The 18,599-nt window shown below is 51.1% G+C and overlaps 1 protein-coding gene across 8 annotated transcripts in view; it reads left to right on the forward strand.

Annotated features, from left to right (window-relative positions):
- The window catches only part of DCTN1 (dynactin subunit 1), a 31,535-nt gene extending 17,864 nt beyond the window's left edge, over nucleotides 1-13,671 (forward strand). For 3 of the 8 annotated variants that reach the window (XM_054593524.1, XM_054593527.1, XM_054593530.1), the window contains 25 exons: nucleotides 73-93; nucleotides 1,313-1,507; nucleotides 1,843-2,040; nucleotides 2,190-2,394; nucleotides 2,471-2,549; nucleotides 2,663-2,822; nucleotides 2,948-3,052; nucleotides 3,233-3,424; nucleotides 3,514-3,630; nucleotides 3,863-4,015; nucleotides 4,620-4,780; nucleotides 4,883-5,051; nucleotides 5,310-5,378; nucleotides 5,621-5,683; nucleotides 5,795-5,944; nucleotides 6,104-6,265; nucleotides 6,350-6,481; nucleotides 6,669-6,794; nucleotides 7,032-7,174; nucleotides 7,453-7,619; nucleotides 9,214-9,347; nucleotides 9,466-9,658; nucleotides 9,882-9,961; nucleotides 10,465-10,554; nucleotides 10,962-13,671. In XM_054593524.1, coding sequence (XP_054449499.1) covers nucleotides 73-93; nucleotides 1,313-1,507; nucleotides 1,843-2,040; nucleotides 2,190-2,394; nucleotides 2,471-2,549; nucleotides 2,663-2,822; nucleotides 2,948-3,052; nucleotides 3,233-3,424; nucleotides 3,514-3,630; nucleotides 3,863-4,015; nucleotides 4,620-4,780; nucleotides 4,883-5,051; nucleotides 5,310-5,378; nucleotides 5,621-5,683; nucleotides 5,795-5,944; nucleotides 6,104-6,265; nucleotides 6,350-6,481; nucleotides 6,669-6,794; nucleotides 7,032-7,174; nucleotides 7,453-7,619; nucleotides 9,214-9,347; nucleotides 9,466-9,658; nucleotides 9,882-9,961; nucleotides 10,465-10,554; nucleotides 10,962-11,099 — 3,402 coding nt within the window. In that variant the 3' untranslated portion in view covers nucleotides 11,100-13,671. Of the gene's footprint in view, nucleotides 1-72; nucleotides 94-1,312; nucleotides 1,508-1,842; nucleotides 2,041-2,189; nucleotides 2,395-2,470; nucleotides 2,550-2,662; nucleotides 2,823-2,947; nucleotides 3,053-3,232; nucleotides 3,425-3,513; nucleotides 3,631-3,862; nucleotides 4,016-4,619; nucleotides 4,781-4,882; nucleotides 5,052-5,309; nucleotides 5,379-5,620; nucleotides 5,684-5,794; nucleotides 5,945-6,103; nucleotides 6,266-6,349; nucleotides 6,482-6,668; nucleotides 6,795-7,031; nucleotides 7,175-7,452; nucleotides 7,620-9,010; nucleotides 9,026-9,213; nucleotides 9,348-9,465; nucleotides 9,659-9,881; nucleotides 9,962-10,464; nucleotides 10,555-10,961 lie in introns of all 8 variants that reach the window. The other 5 variants (XM_054593526.1, XM_054593523.1, XM_054593525.1 and 2 more) reach the window with 5 other exon arrangements.
- Nucleotides 13,672-18,599: the final 4,928 nt, after the last annotated feature.

An 18,599-nucleotide genomic window follows, 5' to 3' on the forward strand; every position in this document is an offset into this window, starting at 1 on the left:
TTGCTGTCTGTCTTTGTGCCATTATCCTTTCTTTCCTGACTACTTCTCCTCTGGCTCCTGTTGCCTGTCCAGACCACAACTCGGCGGCCCAAGGTGAGAAAAACCAGGCCTCTATGCAAGCCATTGTAGAGTGTACACACGTTTCAGGCATGTGCATGTATGTGGGCATGTGTATGGCCAAGTAAAAGTTGGTCACGGTGCATCCTGGGTGCTTTTTTCATGGGAGAGAAGGGACTGAAGGCAGTGACAGGTCACTCCTGGGAAAATGACTTCTGACTTTTGGGAGGATGCCTGAGCCAGTAGCTTAAGTGCGAAAGAGAAATGAGAGTAGTTGTGGTTAATTAAGGCAGACTTGCTTGAAGAAGGGCGTTTTGACTAGTTTTGATGAGGAAAGGGATTGAAAGAGTGGTGAAGAAGAACTTGGCCTTCCAGATGTCAGGGGATAAGGAGGCGAGTGTGTCTGTCAGTACCCGTGGTCTCTGAGTGTCTGCCGGCCCACCAGGAGAGCTTCAGCGCTCAGCACTGCGCGGAGAGCGCTGGGCCGGCCTCTCTGCTCCAGGGCCAGGGGCTTCAGGGCAGCTTCTCTACCCCAGCCCTCCACAGGCCCGGGTAGTGGGGCCTGATTAGAGCCTCTGTCTTTGGGCAGGGAGATGGCAGAAGGGCTGGCTGTGCTGACCTTGTTTCAAGGGGAGTCTATGAATGCAACTTTCGGCTTGGCCCCTTTACCTGCAGGGTCCCCTGAAGTAGACCAAGGGGAGGCAGAGCCAGCTTGACTCCTAAAGAGCATGGAGGGCCTAGCAGGGATATAGAGCCTGGTACCCCCGCGTTTAGCCCAGCCTTCTCTAGAAACATGAAAGGGAACAAATTGCAGTCTACATTGAGGCATTTATCTCGGGGGAAGGAGGGTGTAGGCCCAGAGCAGTGACAGGATTGGGAGTATTAAACGGCTATGGAAGTGGGTCACGGAGAAGAGTTCTGGCGAGTAAGGGATCCTGCTCTAAGGGGGTAGTGCCAGAGCTGGGAGGAATGTGGGGTCAGTGCCAAGGAAGGAGTCTTATAATCTTATGTCTTCCTCCACCCCTTCTTCTCCCTCCCCTCTATCTCCCTCCCTCCCTCCTCTGTCCTTTGTCACTATCTCTGACTCTGTGTCATTTTCCTCCTCCCCTTCACTCTGTTCTTCTTGTGCTCTGATACTCTGTCTTTTTCCCTTTCTGCCTCCTTCCCTCGCCATATTTTCATATTCTGTCTTTTGTTCTTTCACTGCGCCTGTCCTCTACTTACTTTCTGGTCTGCCCCTACCCTCTGTGAATAGCCCGCCCGCCCAGCCAGTAGTACTGGGGCAGCCGGAGCCAGTAGCTCCCTGGGCCCCTCTGGCTCGGCATCAGCAGGTGAGCTGAGTAGCAGTGAGCCCAGCACCCCGGCTCAGACTCCGCTGGCAGCACCCATCATCCCCACGCCGGCCCTCACCTCTCCTGGAGCAGCACCCCCACTTCCTTCCCCCTCCAAGGTAAGGACTGGGGCTGGAGTGAAGATGAACCAAGACACAAAGGGGCCTGCGACCCCTGGCAGGTCTTGGACATTTCCTCGGGCTGGGGGAATTCCAGAATTTGGATCAGAAGGGTGGGGACATAGCATTTGGGATCCTGCCATTGACTAAGCTACCCTTCCTGCTACACCTTCCACATATGTTTTGATCTCTTCTTAGATGTTTATATAGTCACTTGCTTTTGACCCTGGGGCTGGAATGAAGTTTGCACACATTCCTGTCCTTTCTGCTCCAGCTCGGTCTTGGCGAGGAGGAGGGGGAGACTATGCACAGAACAAGGGGTCTCTCCTTTGCAGGAGGAGGAGGGGCTGAGGGCCCAAGTGCGGGACCTGGAAGAGAAACTGGAGACCCTACGACTGAAACGGGCAGAAGACAAGGCAAAGCTAAAAGAGTTGGAGAAACACAAGATCCAGCTGGAGCAGGTGCAGGAATGGAAGAGCAAAATGCAGGAGCAGCAGGCCGACCTGCAGCGGCGCCTCAAAGAGGCGCGGAAGGTGCGACTCGGGAGGAAAGGGGTGGCTGGGGAGGCACGGGGTCCAAAACAGTGTATTGGAACTCAACTGGAGCTGGAGCCTCAGCATTCTGTGAGAGAGGGCACGGGAGGCATCTCTGTACTTGTGTCCCACCAACCTCCACCCCGCAGGAAGCCAAGGAGGCACTGGAGGCGAAGGAACGCTACATGGAGGAGATGGCTGACACTGCCGATGCCATTGAGATGGCCACTCTGGACAAGGAGATGGCTGAGGAACGGGCTGAGTCCCTGCAGCAGGAGGTGGAGGCACTGAAGGAGCGTGTGGACGAGCTCACCACTGACTTGGAGATACTCAAGGCTGAGATTGAAGAGAAGGGTAAGGGGCCAGGAGCTGCTGGGAAAGACATGGTGGGGTTAGAATCATGTCTGAAAGTGTTCATGGTTTTCCTCAGGCTCAGATGGGGCTGCGTCCAGCTATCAACTCAAGCAACTCGAGGAGCAGAACGCCCGCCTAAAGGACGCCCTGGTGAGGTAGGTCCCCTCACTGCCGGGCTCTGGAGCCCACTCTCCTATCCAAATGCATTCAGGCGCCCATTGCCCAGTGACTCTGACATGGGCTCCCCCTTCTCCTCACTTCCCCACAGGATGCGGGATCTTTCTTCCTCAGAGAAGCAGGAGCATGTGAAACTCCAGAAACTGATGGAAAAGAAGAACCAAGAACTGGAAGTTGTTAGGCAACAGCGGGAGCGGCTGCAGGAGGAGCTGACCCAGGCAGAGAGCACCATCGATGAGCTCAAGGAGCAGGTCGGGGAGCCCAGCCCCTCACCCAGAGATCCCTCCAGCCTCCCCCCGCAGACTCTCCTGTAGGTGCCTCCTCTCTCTAGACACCTTTTAGCAGCCCTTCTCCGCATTCCTTCCCTGTAACACAGGTGGATGCTGCTCTGGGTGCTGAGGAGATGGTGGAGATGCTGACAGACCGGAACCTGAATCTAGAAGAGAAAGTGCGGGAATTGAGAGAGACCGTGGGGGACTTGGTAAGAGGAGAGCAGACCTTGACTTCTGACCCAGACAGAGGGTGTTTAAAGGGACTTGCTGAGAGAAGGACTGACATGTGACCCCTGACTTTTGAGCACAGTGTATAGTGAGTGGACCCACCCTGGCCTGCTGCGCTGACCCTGCCTTTCCTTTGCCCCAACTCCCTCGTGGTCTCCCAGGAAGCAATGAATGAAATGAATGATGAGCTGCAGGAGAATGCACGCGAGACGGAACTGGAGCTGCGGGAGCAGCTGGACATGGCAGGCGCCCGGGTCCGGGAGGCCCAGAAGCGTGTGGAGGCAGCCCAGGAGACAGTTGCAGACTACCAGCAAACCATCAAGAAGTACCGCCAGCTGACTGCCCACCTGCAGGTGCCGGTTCACCCCTTGCTTTCCACCCATGATCACCCCAGGGCTTCCTCATGACCCAGCTGTGTCTTACTGTCCGTCTCTGCTCCTAGGATGTGAATCGGGAACTGACAAACCAGCAGGAAGCATCTGTGGAGCGGCAGCAGCAGCCACCCCCTGAGACTTTTGACTTCAAAATCAAATTTGCCGAGACGAAGGCCCATGCCAAGGTCAGAAAAGCAAGTGGGCTGGGGAGAGGAGAATGTTTGGGAGCCCAGCTTCAGTGTGGCTGTGGACTGACTGGGTGTGGGGTTCCTGGGGGAGGGGGTGCTTTGTGTGATGGTTTGGAAGAGTTCTGGCATGTGCCTGTCCTAGATGCGGGGGACCTGGTGGAGCAAGGCACGGTGGGTCTGGGACTCTCTCCAGCCTGGCTGAGAGCCTGCCTTTCTATCCACCACATAGGCAATTGAGATGGAACTGAGGCAGATGGAGGTGGCCCAGGCCAACCGGCACATGTCCTTGCTGACAACCTTCATGCCCGACAGTTTTCTTCGGCCGGGTGGGGACCATGACTGTGTACTCGTGCTGCTGCTCATGCCTCGTCTCATTTGCAAGGTATGGCCAGTCAGTCATACGTTCAGCAGGAATGTGTTGAACTTGCTGTGAACCAGGCAGGCATTGAGGAAGCCCAGTTAAGCCAGCAGTCAGCATCCCTGCTAACAAAAAGTTTATGATGTAGTGAAGGGATATAGTCAACACAGTTGCATATGGATGTGTATTACAGATGGCTTGTTACAAAGAGGAAGTAGCTTCTTTGAGAGAGCACAATTGGGGAGCTGATATAGATGGAGGGATGTTACTGAAGGAATAACATCTGGGCTGAGATCCCAAAGATGAGGAGGAATTAGTGAGGACATAATTGCCAAGGTAGCATTCTAGTGGAAGGGTGGCAGGGGCAGCAGCTTTAAGCTTGCAAGGAAAGAGCTTGGTCCCACAGGTCCCGCTGTCCTTTCATCCCCACATCTCAAATCCTCACAGCCACCAGATCACCGCATCATCGCCCTGTTCCCATTGGAGACTTCCTGCCCATCTAAGAGCTGTTTCTGTTTTATCTGCCCCCCCCCACCCCATAGTTGCTCAGCTCTGTGTTCTGTATTCCTGAGTCTGTGTTCTTCATCCTCTGCTCTGAGCCCCAGATCCCTGGCACTTCTTCCCACAGGCAGAGCTGATTCGAAAGCAGGCTCAGGAGAAATTTGAACTAAGTGAGAACTGTACAGAGCGGCCCGGTCTTCGAGGAGCTGCGGGGGAGCAGCTCAGCTTTGCCGCTGGGCTGGTGTACTCGCTGACTCTGCTGCAGGCCACACTCCACCGCTATGAGCAGTAAGTGAGCCCTAGCCTCCCTTCAAGGCCACGGTCCCAGGTTGGCTGGAACTGAGATTGCCTGGCAGACCCTGGCCTCACAGGCCCTTCTCTGGTCTCCAGTGCCCTGTCTCAGTGCAGCGTGGATGTGTATAAGAAAGTGGGCAGCCTGTACCCTGAGATGAGTGCCCATGAGCGCTCCTTGGACTTCCTCATTGAGCTGCTGCACAAGGACCAGCTGGATGAGACTGTCAATGTTGAACCTCTCACTAAAGCCATCAAGTACTACCAGGTCTGGGGCGAGGATCCCGGCTTTGTGCAGGAGGGAGGGAAGGTTTCTCTTTCTGGGGCCATGGCCAGCGTAGCCCAGGTTGTGTGTCTTGAGGCTCAGCTTGCTGTAGATGAACTCGCCTCAGGATGCAGCCTTGGGGGTTTTGGGTCCTCTCATACCTCTCGAGTCCTGTGATGATTGGGGCTCAAACTACAGTTGAGGAAGAGTTCTCCATCTCTCCAATACCTAAAGGCTATCTATTTCTTTGTCATCTCTCAGCATCTGTATAGCATCCACCTTGCCGAACAGCCTGAGGACAGTACCATGCAGTTGGCCGACCACATCAAGGTGAAATGTCTGGGCTGGTGGTTGAAACCCATGTAGAGATCAGAAACGGAGACCATCAGGTCAGGAGGTCTGGCCCTGATGTTGTCACATAAAACTGGAAAAGGGTCACTAAGGCCAGATTAGGGAAGACAGGGAACCTGCCTATGTATGGGGGTCAGCAGAAGGTGGGGACTTCTTAGAGATGATGAGAGGGCAGAAGGATTCCAATGGGTGCTGACAAGCACATACTTCTATCCTCGCAGTTCACCCAGAGTGCCCTGGACTGCATGGGCGTGGAGGTGGGACGGCTGCGTGCCTTCTTGCAGGTGAGAGCACAGGTGGACCTGTTCGAGCTCCTCTGCCTTCTTATTCCCCCATCCTCACCTCCAGTCCTAATGCTGAATTTGTTCCCCGTCCATTTCCTATTCCTTGAGTAGGGTGGGCAGGAGGCTTCAGATATTGCCCTCCTGCTCCGGGACTTGGAAACATCTTGCAGTGACATCCGCCAGTTTTGCAAGAAGATCCGAAGGCGAATGCCAGGGACAGATGCTCCTGGGATCCCAGCCGCACTGGCCTTTGGACCACAGGTTTAGGGCTGTGAGGGAGGAAGGAAAGGAAGCCGAGTAGATTCGGGAGGGGCCTAGTACATCTGGTCTGGGTCTGGATGAGACGAGAATGATTCTGAGGTAGCTGGGAGCTATGGTGCTGGACACAGGGTGGGCTCCTGACTCTGGCCTGTTGCACAGGTATCCGACACACTCCTTGACTGCAGGAAACACTTGACATGGGTGGTGGCTGTGCTGCAGGAGGTGGCAGCTGCTGCCGCCCAGCTCATCGCCCCCCTGGCAGAAAATGAGGGTCTGCCTGTGGCTGCCCTAGAGGAGCTGGCTTTCAAAGCAAGCGAGCAGGTGGGCCTGGATGCCTGGGAAGAAGGTGGTAGAGGGGTCAGGTGGCCAGTGTGAGGTTTTTACTACTGGCCTTGGCTTTTACAGATCTATGGGAGCCCCTCCAGCAGCCCCTATGAGTGTTTGCGTCAGTCATGCAATATCCTCATCAGTACCATGAACAAGTTGGCCACAGCCATGCAGGAGGGAGAGTACGATGCAGAGCGGCCCCCCAGCAAGGTGGGTGGGAGCTCCTTGGAGGGGCTCCTGAGGCCTGGAGGAATAGGACTTGCAGAGCTGCTGCTAGTTGTGGGAGGGCTGGGAGGTGGAGGAAGGAATCGAGAGCACCATCCTGCTTAGAAGTCAAGAACTGGATTTCTCTGGAAGCAGCACGTTGGTGATATCCTCTCCCCACCTTGGCCCTTAGCCTCCCCCTGTTGAGCTGCGGGCTGCAGCCCTTCGTGCAGAGATCACAGATGCTGAAGGCCTGGGCTTGAAGCTTGAAGATCGAGAGACAGTTATCAAGGAGTTGAAGAAATCACTCAAGATCAAGGTGAGGGTAGGGTAGGATCAGCAGTTGGGGTCCAGCAAATGCTGTGGGGCACAGGGCAGCTATGAGTGTTGGGGATCAGAACTGAAGATGGGTTGGGGGTAGGGGGAAAAGTGGCGCCTATGATCAATGGGAGCTCTTGCGGGCCCTTAAGGAGCCTTCTATGTCATGGTCTGTCCTGGGACCCTGAGGGGTTGTAGGAGGATGTAAAGCAATTAGAAGCTCTGTGTCCTTGTCCAGGGGGAGGAGCTCAGTGAGGCCAATGTCAGGCTGAGCCTCCTGGAGAAGAAGCTGGACAGCGCTGCCAAGGATGCAGACGAGCGCATCGAGAAAGTCCAGAATCGGCTGGAGGAGACCCAGGCGCTGCTGCGGAAGAAGGAGAAGTCAGGCACTTCCCCGGGCCCTGCTTATCTCAGGCCCCCCTCCTGCCAGCAGCTCTGCCTCCTAACCTACCCCTCCCCAGGCCCTCTCATCGTGAGACTCCCCAGGGGAACAGATGCCATTTCCTTTGCCCATTGCCAGCCTGTCATATCACCCCAGTCTGAGTCTGTATTTGCCCCCAGTCCTCACCAGCAGGGTTACTCCAAGGACCTGTCAGGACTGAGAGTTGGAGTGGGTGGCAGGGAAGGGACAACGCCCACGCCCAGATTCTCTTTCACAGAGAGTTTGAGGAGACGATGGATGCACTCCAGGCTGACATCGACCAGCTGGAGGCAGAGAAGGCAGAGCTGAAGCAGCGGCTGAACAGCCAGTCCAAGCGCACGATCGAGGGGCTCCGGGGTCCTCCCCCTTCGGGTATTGCTACCCTGGTCTCTGGCATTGCTGGTGGTGAGTGCAGTAGGACAGGCAGCACTGGTCCCCAGGAGATTGAATGGCCTCCCTCCTTCCTTGGCCTCAGTTTGACTTCTGCCCCCTTCTCAGCCCAGTTTCACCCTGGCAGCTCTCACCAGGATTTTATTTTTCTCACAGATACACGGAGAGTCCCTCTGACCAAGGCCAGGCGTTACCACATTGTCAGTGTAGCTCAGAATTACGATGGCAGTGGGACTCTACTAGATGTCCCTCTGGGTCTGCAGTCTGGCCTTTCTGCCCCAGCCTCCTATCCCAGAGGGTCATCAGTCCGCAGCAGGCTGGGCTGACTCTGCCGTGGTATCCAGCAGGGCCCGATGCCTGCTCTTGATTGCTCTTTTGTTTGGGCATGTTCTCCCTGCAGAGTTCATGTGTCTGGCTCCTTGTGGTGTGGCTGTCTCTTCCATGGCTGAATTCTCCCTCTGTCACTGGGGCTTGTGTTCTGACTTTTGCCTGGTCTCATAGTGTGGTCTGGGCTCCTTATGTCAAGTTTTTCTGGCTTCCAGGCTCAGCCTTCCCTGTTTTCTGATCAAGGACGTGGCCACTGCCATCTCGGGTCTCACCTGCTCTAGAGTTTGTTCACTGTTCTCTCTTCAGTTTCTCAATTACCCTTCTTACCTCCAGAAGACAAACTCTGTAATTAAGCCCTTAGGGTCTCTAGCTCTCCCCAGCTATACCTGTCTTGTCAGCGGACCTCACCTAGAGGCTTGTCCCCATCAAAGCTCCTGTCACTGATGCCTCTTGATCTTGGGAGGTGACCACATACCTTCTTCACTTTTGACTCCCATGGTGCAGGTGGCTCCTGTTCCTTGAGGGAGGGGTCTCCAGAATTACCATATAGTATCATTTCAATGTAGGCTCTTTAAACAAACACTGGTTCTGAATGTATGAACCTCCCCACTGAAAATGGGTGTCTTTTGCCTCAGAGCAGCAGGGAACCTGAGGAGCACAGCAGTGCATCTACATCCGCAATTTAAGCTGTGCTGCTGGGGAGAAGTAATGCCTCTGGCATATCAGGGTCTCGGGAGTGTCCCCGCTACCGTTCTTGGAGGTGGAGCATGAGGCAGAGAGGCAGGAACAGCCCTGTGCCCCACATGCTTCCTCCAGTGCACACTCCCACTGCCGCTCTTGCTCACGTATCACACCCTGTCTCGGGGCCTCGCTTGCTTTTCCTGTCTTCCGCATGTTTGCTCTTCCCTCAAAGGTGAATGGGCAGAAGTAGAGGCCGGTTAGGGAAGGCATGGTGTCCAGGAAGAGAGTTTTTGCGCAGCATTTGTGTTCAGGGTTCTTCTAGTGTGTTCCGCTAACCCCCCAATGACCTAATTCCTTTCTCCTTTTTTCCTGCTTCCCATGGGCTCTCCTGAGCACAGAAGAACAGCAGCGAGGTAGCGAGCCGCCCCGGAGGGGGGTTGCCAGGGCTGGTGGGAATTGGAGCTTGGGCAGCAGAGTGAGACTTTGTCCTCGGGAGCAGCCAGGCCTGGGGCTGGGAGGAGATAAGGAAAGGGGATGAGCATAGATGGAGCCCACATTCTACCCTCTCCTGAGATGGATGACCTTTGTTGTGGGACTACAGGAGGCGCCCCTGGGCAGGTGCTGGGGTCTCTGCCAGGCCCGGGGCTAGTGAAGGACTCGCCATTGCTGCTTCAGCAGATCTCTGCCATGAGGCTGCACATCTCCCAGCTCCAGCATGAGAACAGCATCCTCAAGGTGAGGGGGTCACAGGGAGGACTGGGGTGGAGGTAGAGCCTACCTGTCCCATTGATGATAGATGGCAGGATCTTCTCTCACTTCTTACCACCACCTTTCTCCCCCCTCCCTCCAACAGGGTGCCCAAATGAAGGCCTCTTTAGCAGCTCTGCCCCCTCTGCATGTGGCAAAGCTCTCCGTCCCGCCCCATGAGGGTCCTGGCAGGGAGTTAGCAACTGGAGCGCTGTATCGTAAGACCAACCAGCTGCTGGAAACATTGAATCAGCTGAGTACACACACCCACGTAGTAGACATCACTCGCACCAACCCTGGTATGGACCCGCCAACCCCCTGATGCATAACTCAGCCCCTCCCCTTGTCTCTGCCCAGGAAATTCCCACACTGCCCTTTGGTCTCAGTTTTCAGTGTGCTTGATTCATCCACTCTTATGTGCCTGTTCCATAAGAAGGTCCAGTACTTGCACGACTGACCCTTAATCCAGGACATCCACCTGCGCAGGCCTTGTTGGGTCTCACCAGCCTCTTCTCCCCACAGCTGCCAAGAGCCCGTCGGCCCAGCTCCTGGAGCAAGTGGCTCAGCTCAAGTCCCTAAGCGACACCATCGAGAAGCTCAAGGTCAGCTCTGACTCTGCCCTTCCTCACCCTACAGAGTTTGCCCTAGAGCATTTTCTGGTGGAGCCCTTGCACATTCATTTCCACAGGCATCTGGAGTTCCTCTGAGCCCAGCCTGTGCTGCATGGCATTTTGCAGGGGCAGTGGAAGGGAAGGTGGGGTTCCTGCCTTGGATGCTCACTGTCTCGGTGCAAACAGAAAGCAGATTCTCATCAACAAAATGGGTTGAGCAGAATTGTCTTTCTGTCAGAGCTGAGGTCACCACGGGGTAGAATAGTTGGGGGTGGCTCCCCTGAACCTATAGAATCTGTGTTTGACCTTAAAGGATAAGTATCTTTAAAATAAGGATGGGGTGGAGATGGGGTCGGAGGTGATAGCATAAGTTTGGTAGTAGAGAGGACTGGGTCCCTGCTGCTGGTATTAGTGGCCATGTGAAACTGAGGAGATAATGGGCTAGGCTTTGGGGGTCCCCTAAACGAACCCTTGTTCCCCTCCTCTGCCATCAGGATGAGGTCCTCAAGGAGACTGTATCGCAGCGCCCTGGAGCCACAGTCCCCACTGACTTCGCCACCTTCCCTTCCTCAGCCTTCCTCAGGGTAAGAGGGAGCAAGGGGAGTGGGATGGGCAGTATGGGGGCACAGGTGGTTCCTACCCCTCTCCCCCAGAATTTGAAGATGCTTCTGGGGTCTCAGGTCCAGCAACTGCACATCCTGAGTTATCTGGCCAAGTTTCAACTCAAGAGTTCTTACACTGTTTCCAGAAATTCCACTATATAGCAGTTTAACTTCTTATATGACTTTTGACACCAAGGAGGACTCAAAACTCCCTTGTCAGACGGTGTCCCCCAATTTTGATTGGGAAAATGTGATCAGCATGGCCCAGGAGCCCCAAAACCTATCTCCCAGGGACTGCCTTGGTCTCCGGGCTCAGGGACTCTGTCGGTGGCACACAGTTCAAGTGAGCCCCTGACTCGGGGGGGTCTCTTCTCCTCACCAACTCCCAGGCCAAGGAGGAGCAGCAGGACGACACTGTCTACATGGGCAAAGTGACCTTCTCATGTGCGGCTGGCCTTGGACAGCGACACCGGCTGGTGCTGACCCAGGAGCAGCTGCACCAGCTGCACGGTCGCCTCATCTCCTGAATGCGCCTTTCCCCGCTGTCTCCCTCTGCCCTCAGCCCTCCTGGTGCCGCTCTGCTCGATGCACAGCCACCTCAGCCAGCCCCCAGGTAGAAGCGTGTGTGTCAAGCTGTTCTGGCCCCCATTCAGCTTCACTCCACCTGTCAATGCCTTGCCCCTGCCTCTTGACCTGGGCTCCCTATTTCCAGTCCCTGGCCTTTGCCAGAATTCACTGTCTAGCTGCTCCCTCCTTCCTGAGGACCCTCAGGGCATGTGGGAAATAGGCTGAGAACCCCCTCCACCAAAGGTTGAGTGAGGTCCCCCAGATTGAGGACTTCACCCCTTGATTAAAGCAACATATGCTTCAGTGCTTTCTGTGTGGTGTTGGGAGTGGGTCCTGGGCCATTCAGCTCAGAGGAAGAGAGAAGGGATGCTGTGCCAAGTTTGAGGGCCTCTCTTTGTAGTGACCAGTGAAATGCTGTGTCCCTCAGATTCACCTGCAGTTCATCACTGTGAGCAAGGGGGGAAAGCACTGGCTAGACCCGGGGCTCAGCACCTGCCTTCATTTATGGAGATAGGAGGGCCGAGCATAGGTAGCCTCTGCTTCCTGGGTCTTCCACTGCTCTTCAGGCCAGTCATTGGAGCTGGGCTAGTGATGCGATCACCATCACAGCACATACGTTCCTCCCAAGGAAACTTCATAGCACAGAATACTTGGAGCCCTGCTAAATAGGCCCAGGACTCCCAGAGAACACAGGATCTGAGAATGAGCAGCCCCTCCTGCTTCCCTGTGGGTGTTATGCTCTCTATCGCTCGCTCCTCTGTGTATGTGGAGAAGCACGGTAATGCACCCAGCCTTCCTCCGTCTCTACCACATACGCCAGCTGAAACAGGCAGCGCTGCTCCCAGGGACTGACAGGTGCTCAGGTGCTCAGAGGGGTGGCCTGGGAGGTTGGCCTCTCTTTCTCTCCAGAAGACTGGGGAGCTTGGGGTGAGGCCTGGAGTCAGAGTAAATACGTCTGTCACTCTGTGTTCTGTTATTTATTATTATTGGAAACTGTACTGTACAAATGAAGAAAGAGTGTTAATGAGTCTCCATGTGCCCATATTTATCGATTCAAGACTGATCTTTTTTATCTATAACCCCCCTTCAAACTCCCCTCCAGATTATTTTGAAGCAAACCTAAGGTGTCATTTTGTCATTTTATCATTTTATCCTAAAGTATTTTAGTACTGAAAGATAGAATTCTTTAAAAAAGAAGAGTATAATATTACTATCACACCTAAAAAACGAATTCATCAAATACCCAGTGTTCAGATTTCCCTGATTGTCAAATAAATGTTTTGTTAGACATTTGGGTAAATGCCTATTTACCCAAATAGACATGTGTATTTGGGTAAAGTTCAAGAGAAAGACAATATGCTTTAGATGCATATATGTTAAACTTTATTTTCAATGTGTCAGCAATTCAAATGTATATTACTGTCCTGAGGATACAAAGAACACAGCATGGAGGAGGACTGAGAACACAGCATCCCGATATCTAGTCACTAGTGATAATAGAGGTTTTCCCTTTGGTGTTTTCTATTAGAAATATTAATTTAAAGATGCTCTGCCATGGCTTGGCAAGAATAGAGCTGCTGGAGGGGGAGTTTAATTAAAAAATAAAATGGACCCAAAGTTAGGAAGAGATAGAAGATGGAAGTCAAGGAGAGAGAATATACTTTGAAGCTATAAGGATATCCTTCATTCAGAGTGTAAGAATTTCTTAGTCTGGGCTGCTGTAACAAAATACCATAAACTGTGGCTAATCAACAACAAAAATTTAGTTCTCACAGTTCTGGAGGCTGGAATTCTGAGACCGGGGTTCAACATGGTCATTTCTGGAAAGGGTGCTTTTTTGGTTACAGACAGCTGACTTCTCACATCCTCACATGGCAGAGAGAGTAAGCTAGCTATCTGGCCTCGTAGAAGGGCACTAATCCCATTCATGAGGTCCCCACACTCAGACATAGTTACCTCCCACAGGTTCCACCTTCAAGTACCATCACATTGGGGATTAGATTTCAACATAGGAATTTTAAGGGACATAAAACATTTGGTCCATAAGCATCCAAATAGGTGCTATGGGGGAAAAAAAAAAAATCTTGTTTTATTTCTGCCTCAAATTGTCCATAAATGAACTAGATGGTGCCTATGCAGCTGAGGAGAATTGTATATGGAAAGACCGGACAGTGGGAAAGAAAAGTGATGCAGAGCAACTTGCTTTTGAGATGCTTTAGGTGATGGGTATCAAAGCCCTCATTTTGGAAAACGTGTCAGATAGCTGAAGCTATTGAGTTGGTCAAAAAGCTCAATGTCTCAGTTTGATTGCTGTCAACTGGTCTACCCAACCGTGGAGCATCGTCCAGTGAGAAATCTCCAGCACAAAACTTTGCAAACCACTTTTAACACACACACAGTCACCGCACCTTCTCCATATACTACACAAATCCTTTTTTGCGTTTCAGTTGCATTTTTAACTTTCTTGAAATAGCATAATATGCCAAAAATGTTGCATATTTTCTTCCATCTTCAATATTAAAATGGCTAAACAAAAACCCACCGATTTTGAGAAGTTTTTTAATGCACGTTGATATGACAGCTGTCACAATACAATCTAACAAAATTGTTTCAAATGAAATTAAAGACAACTAAGTGCTACTAGAGCCATCTTAACAGGAAAAACCAAACAATTTTTGACCAACCCAGTATAACTTTTCAACTCATCCAAAAATGTTTCACTTTTCAACCAACAGAAAATAGTGGAGGAGCCACTGACGCAACCTTCTTTTCTTAAGAAGAGATGTGAATGCACAAGAGGGTGATGGAGCTGCACTCGGCTCTGGATGTGTGGGAAAAGGGTATAGAACAGTGACCAGGAAAGACGTCTTTATCTGTCCCTATCCCTGTCAAAATTCTGGACTTAGACGTGCTGAGGGAAGGAGTTTACAACCTCTCAAAGATTTGTACCCCCAGGGTCATATTTTACATTTAATTTTCCATACTTAATTCCTGTTATTAGTAAAGTTTTAAGAAAGTGCCGATTTATAGGTAATGTTTATAAGTGGCACGCAAAATGTTCCGTTTCACAATTAGTAACATTCATTGATTCTTTTAAATACAATAGCAATCCTTATTTTAAGCTAAGTGCAACAGTAATTGAATACAATATAGCTACATACATAGAATTTGTATATCCTGAACTACAGGAAGTTGAGGGAGTAGTTTTTAAGAGCCATATTTGATTTCAGATCCTTTGGACATCTCACTTGAAATAATTTTGCAAAAGGATATTAAAATCAAAGACACTGTCTTGACCTTTGAAGGAAATGCCAGTGAAAACACTATGCCCAATGTCGTCCTGGAACCGGATTACAACACAAACTAGAATCTCACTGTCTCCTCAGCAGTGCCAGGATGTTGTTCTACTGGTGTCTGGGCAAAGAGCTTGCCTGATATTTTACACTCAAGTTGATACAGGGGATCTTCACTTTTAAAGTGACTTGGCCATGACCAGTGTAAGCGGAGTGGCCCAAATTCCAGCCCGTGGCCACTGTTTGAGGCCCATGGCAGGCTCTGGTAGACGTGGAAGTCCAGTTTCACATTCAGGACAATGCTTATACCCCGACTGCACTGCAATCTTGGCCGCTCTCTCTGCCTATTAAATCTTTAATCTCTAGGTTTTTCTTGCTTGCTTTCTTCCCTTATAATTTATTTGATAAATGATCTATTTCTTAGAGTCTGAATTTTTGTTTTAATGCATCCTCATCGTGTTACTAGGTCCCTCTGCCTTCTGCATTTCCTCTAAATTGTCAGGTTTAGAGCAGTGATTCTCAGAGTGTAGTCCCCTGACCAACAGCATTAGCATCACCTGGGAACGTGAGGGAGGTGCTAATTCCTACCCATCCCAGTGGGCTGGCTCTCAGGGTCACCATCCTGGCATCTGGCATCCCATTTTTACGGTCATCCATTGAAGTGGAAAGGTCAAAACAACTCTGGTGGGTAGGGGTGAAATAATTGGGTGAGATAGCAGTTGGTCTTGAGACTGGCCTGCAGGTATTTCAGAACTATTGGAGTTGTAGGCCTATGTTTAAACTGATTTAATGTACTTTGAAAATTCTATGATTACCAGTGGTCCAATGGTCCCTGCCTTTCTTGGGGGAGTGAAGGGACAAGACTTCACTCTCTCAATGTTTGGCCATCAAACCTTGACACTCTTTAAAGGACAAGGTAGCTCAGATATGGCTGACCCTCCTCTGGAATTTTAGGTTGCCCACATGCTTGGCAGCCAAGGGCACCTGATTTAGAAAGATCTTCAGGTGGGCTCTTCAGTGGGAATCCCGGCTTTTGAAGTGTTCATAGAGAGTGAAAGTCAGGCGTGTTTTGCAAGAAGAGATACTTCTATCTCTAGTGGAAAGGGTCAGCCCCAGACTAGGCATCCTGGCAGGCAATCAGTACCTCAAACAGTTGAGCAAGGACCAATAGGTGGAACTGAACTTGGGTCAGCTCCTGGAGTAAACACAGCTTGTTTATCAAGTTGTGAAATCAAACTTTGCTTTCCAGTACCCCACTGAACAAAATCTAAGATGAATCACTTTAAACCCATCTTGCTACTCTGTAAAAAACAAAAGAGCAAAGGATAGTCTCAGGCAAACCAGGATGAGTTGCTCACCCTAGTCTTGCCAGTCTTTAATTCCATGGATTATTGAGAGAAACTAGGATGCAGGGTTAATGTGATATCTCAACCATGGCCTCTGAAACACACCTTTCCACATGTCTTCTGTAGGTGGCCCTAGGTCCAAGGCTATGGCTTCTTCACTGAGGGTAAACTTCATGTCTTCCAGGAATAAAGTGAGGACTTTAAAACCAGAAGATAAGTTTCCTTTCTGAAAGGGAAAGTAATCCATGAACTATGGGTCTGAAGACACTCAGAGACTCCACAGAAGGGCTTGTGGAAGAAGGGGTTGGAGTTCATTTTTTAATGGAGCTTCTGACCCCTCTCTTCCTCTGTGTCTAAGAGTCCACGGCAAGTATTCTCTGAGCCTCAGTTTCCATATCTGCAAGGTTGCGAGTGAAAATCTTTTTCAAAGGACAGTTGAGAGAGTTAAATGAGGGAAGGTGTGTGTAGTACCGTGCCCAACGCCTGGTACCTGGCCTTGCCTCACTGCTGGAGACGTCCCAGCATGCTTCACCTCCCCCAGCTGGTGAGCTCACTCCCCCTGCCAATCTACACCTACTTTCACTGCCTCTTCTTGCCTCCCTCCAAATTTCCTATTTTTCACTGTTTACTCCCTCATCAAATGTTCCCTACTTACAGAGAAGGAAATAATAAAAATGAGGCCAAAATTAGCATAAAACTTAGAAAAACCACAAAGTATGTCACATTTTTCAGGATTTGGTTTGTTCAAATGACTTCTTTTTTGAAAATCATCACCCAAGGGTATGTTTATTGATTTTAGAGAGAGGGAAAGAGAGAGAGAAACATCAATTGGCTATCTCCTGTATGTGCCCCCACTGGGGACCGAACCCGCATCCTAGGTATGTGCCCTGACTGGGAATCGAACCCACAACATTTTGGTGTCTGGGATGATGTTCCAACCAACTGAGCCACTCAGCCAGAGCTCAAATGACTTCTTTGATCTCCTTGTCCATATCCTTTTCTAAAGAATCAGGATTTGGGGTTGGCTGAGCTGGAGAGGAGGTGGGACGTGGAAGGTTCAGGTCCTTGGAGGAAAGAGGCAAAAGTTCTGACATCTTTCTTGAGAATTGTCTATTTTAGAGTAGCTCATTCTGCTGAGGGAGTTGCCTCCACTGGCTCTGTTGTGTTTGGACAAGCTAAAGGGGCCGGTGATAAAGCTCCCGAGGACAAACTGATTAGATAAGCCAATGAGAATCGTGAAAGCCGCAGACATTAGATTAAAAAACATAAAACGAATGTTACTTTTATAGTGTCTATGAATAGACAAAGACTTTTTGGTTCTAACATGGTTGGTGAGGCAATAGAGGAGGGACTATGTTAATTGCAGGGGTAGAAAAAAAGAGAGGCGGGTGGGTTCCAACTGCAAGGCCCATACCAAAGAGATCGGATTCGAGGGCCCGGGAGAAGCAGGCCTCCGCAGCGGGGGTGAGTAGAGTGGCTTTTAGTTGCGGAGTTACAGCTTCGTCGTAGATGCTGGTTTGGAATGAGAGTGAATGAATAGCACAGGCAGGAATCCCCAGCCCACTGAGGCTCAGGTGAGAACTTGATCGCCTGTCACCAATGGCCTGTGCCAGACTTAGAGAGCAAAGATAAGGGACAATCTGTTTAAAGGAATCTGTAACTATTCCAGCATAGTAATGGACAAGTAAGACAATGACCGCTTGTCCTGTAGTGGTGGTGGTTACTATGTTCCCCTGTCCCCACCTGCAAAGAGGGGAGGGTGTAGGTCCCTGCACATCTGTGTAAAGTCAGACCTCCAGTGAGGGGCTGAGATCTATGCCTGGTTCCATTCTCCGCGCGGAGGTCTGACTACCCCTCTTCAATCCATGCTTTTCCCAGTGTTTGGTTCTGTGCCTACTTCACCCTTCTTTCAATTCAATAAGAGTTATTTAGGGCATCTTCCTAGAGGCTCCTAAGAGACCAGGAAGCATGGACTTGTATAAAAATCCCCTCTTCAGCTGAGATTTCTGACCCAAGGAAGTGTTCTTTTACTGCTTCTTGGGCTCTTTAGAGCATAAGGGTGGCAGGAGCATGAGAAGCCAGGGAGCTGGTCCACATCTCTCTCTCTAGATGTAACAGGCTGTGTAGTCGGCAGCCCTGGATGGAGGACAGTTAGCTTTCCAACAAAAGGGTCTTCCAGCCCTTAATGGGATTCCGGCTTAGAAATCCAGAGCCCTTCGTTCTGTGGGCTTCTATCCCTGAGGCAGGGTGCATTGCCCTCTAAGCAGGCATCACGGATGCCTTGAGCTGAGCCTTGGAACTGAGCCTTGAGCTCATGATCTGAAGGTTGTTCTCAGGAGCACCCTGGAGATCCACCAACTGTGCTCTTTCTTCCCCTAATCCCCCACTTATTCTGGGTGGACCAGTCCAAGGAGCGCCCCCTTTCCCCATCCATTGCTGGTTTTCTGTAAGTGGCCTGTGGCTTGACCGAATGCCTGTCCACTCTCCTTCCAGTCAAGTTCATCTTCCCAGAGAGGCAGTAGTGAAGTACTTAGACTTAGTAATGGAGACACTCAGACATCTTCTCTTTCACTTCCCTGCTCTTTGAACAGGGATGACAGTCATGCCAACAAAGGAGGTACGTCAGCACGAGTGATGCCAACACAAGAAACGGGTGGCAGAGTGTGTTCTCCGATGTTCCCACTACCCAAAACAGAATCTACAGGAAATCCAGGGATTTCCTCTTCTCAACTTTGTTGAGCTTCTGAGATCTATGTCCCTATCCAAAGAGTTGGACTCTGTGCTTCCGCTAATTTATCTCAGTACGTAACTGGGATGATTG

This window comes from Pteronotus mesoamericanus, unplaced genomic scaffold (assembly GCF_021234165.1).
Source record: "Pteronotus mesoamericanus isolate MK-2021 breed Mesoamerican mustached bat unplaced genomic scaffold, CSHL_Meso_final scaffold_45, whole genome shotgun sequence".
NCBI lineage: Eukaryota > Metazoa > Chordata > Mammalia > Chiroptera > Mormoopidae > Pteronotus > Pteronotus mesoamericanus.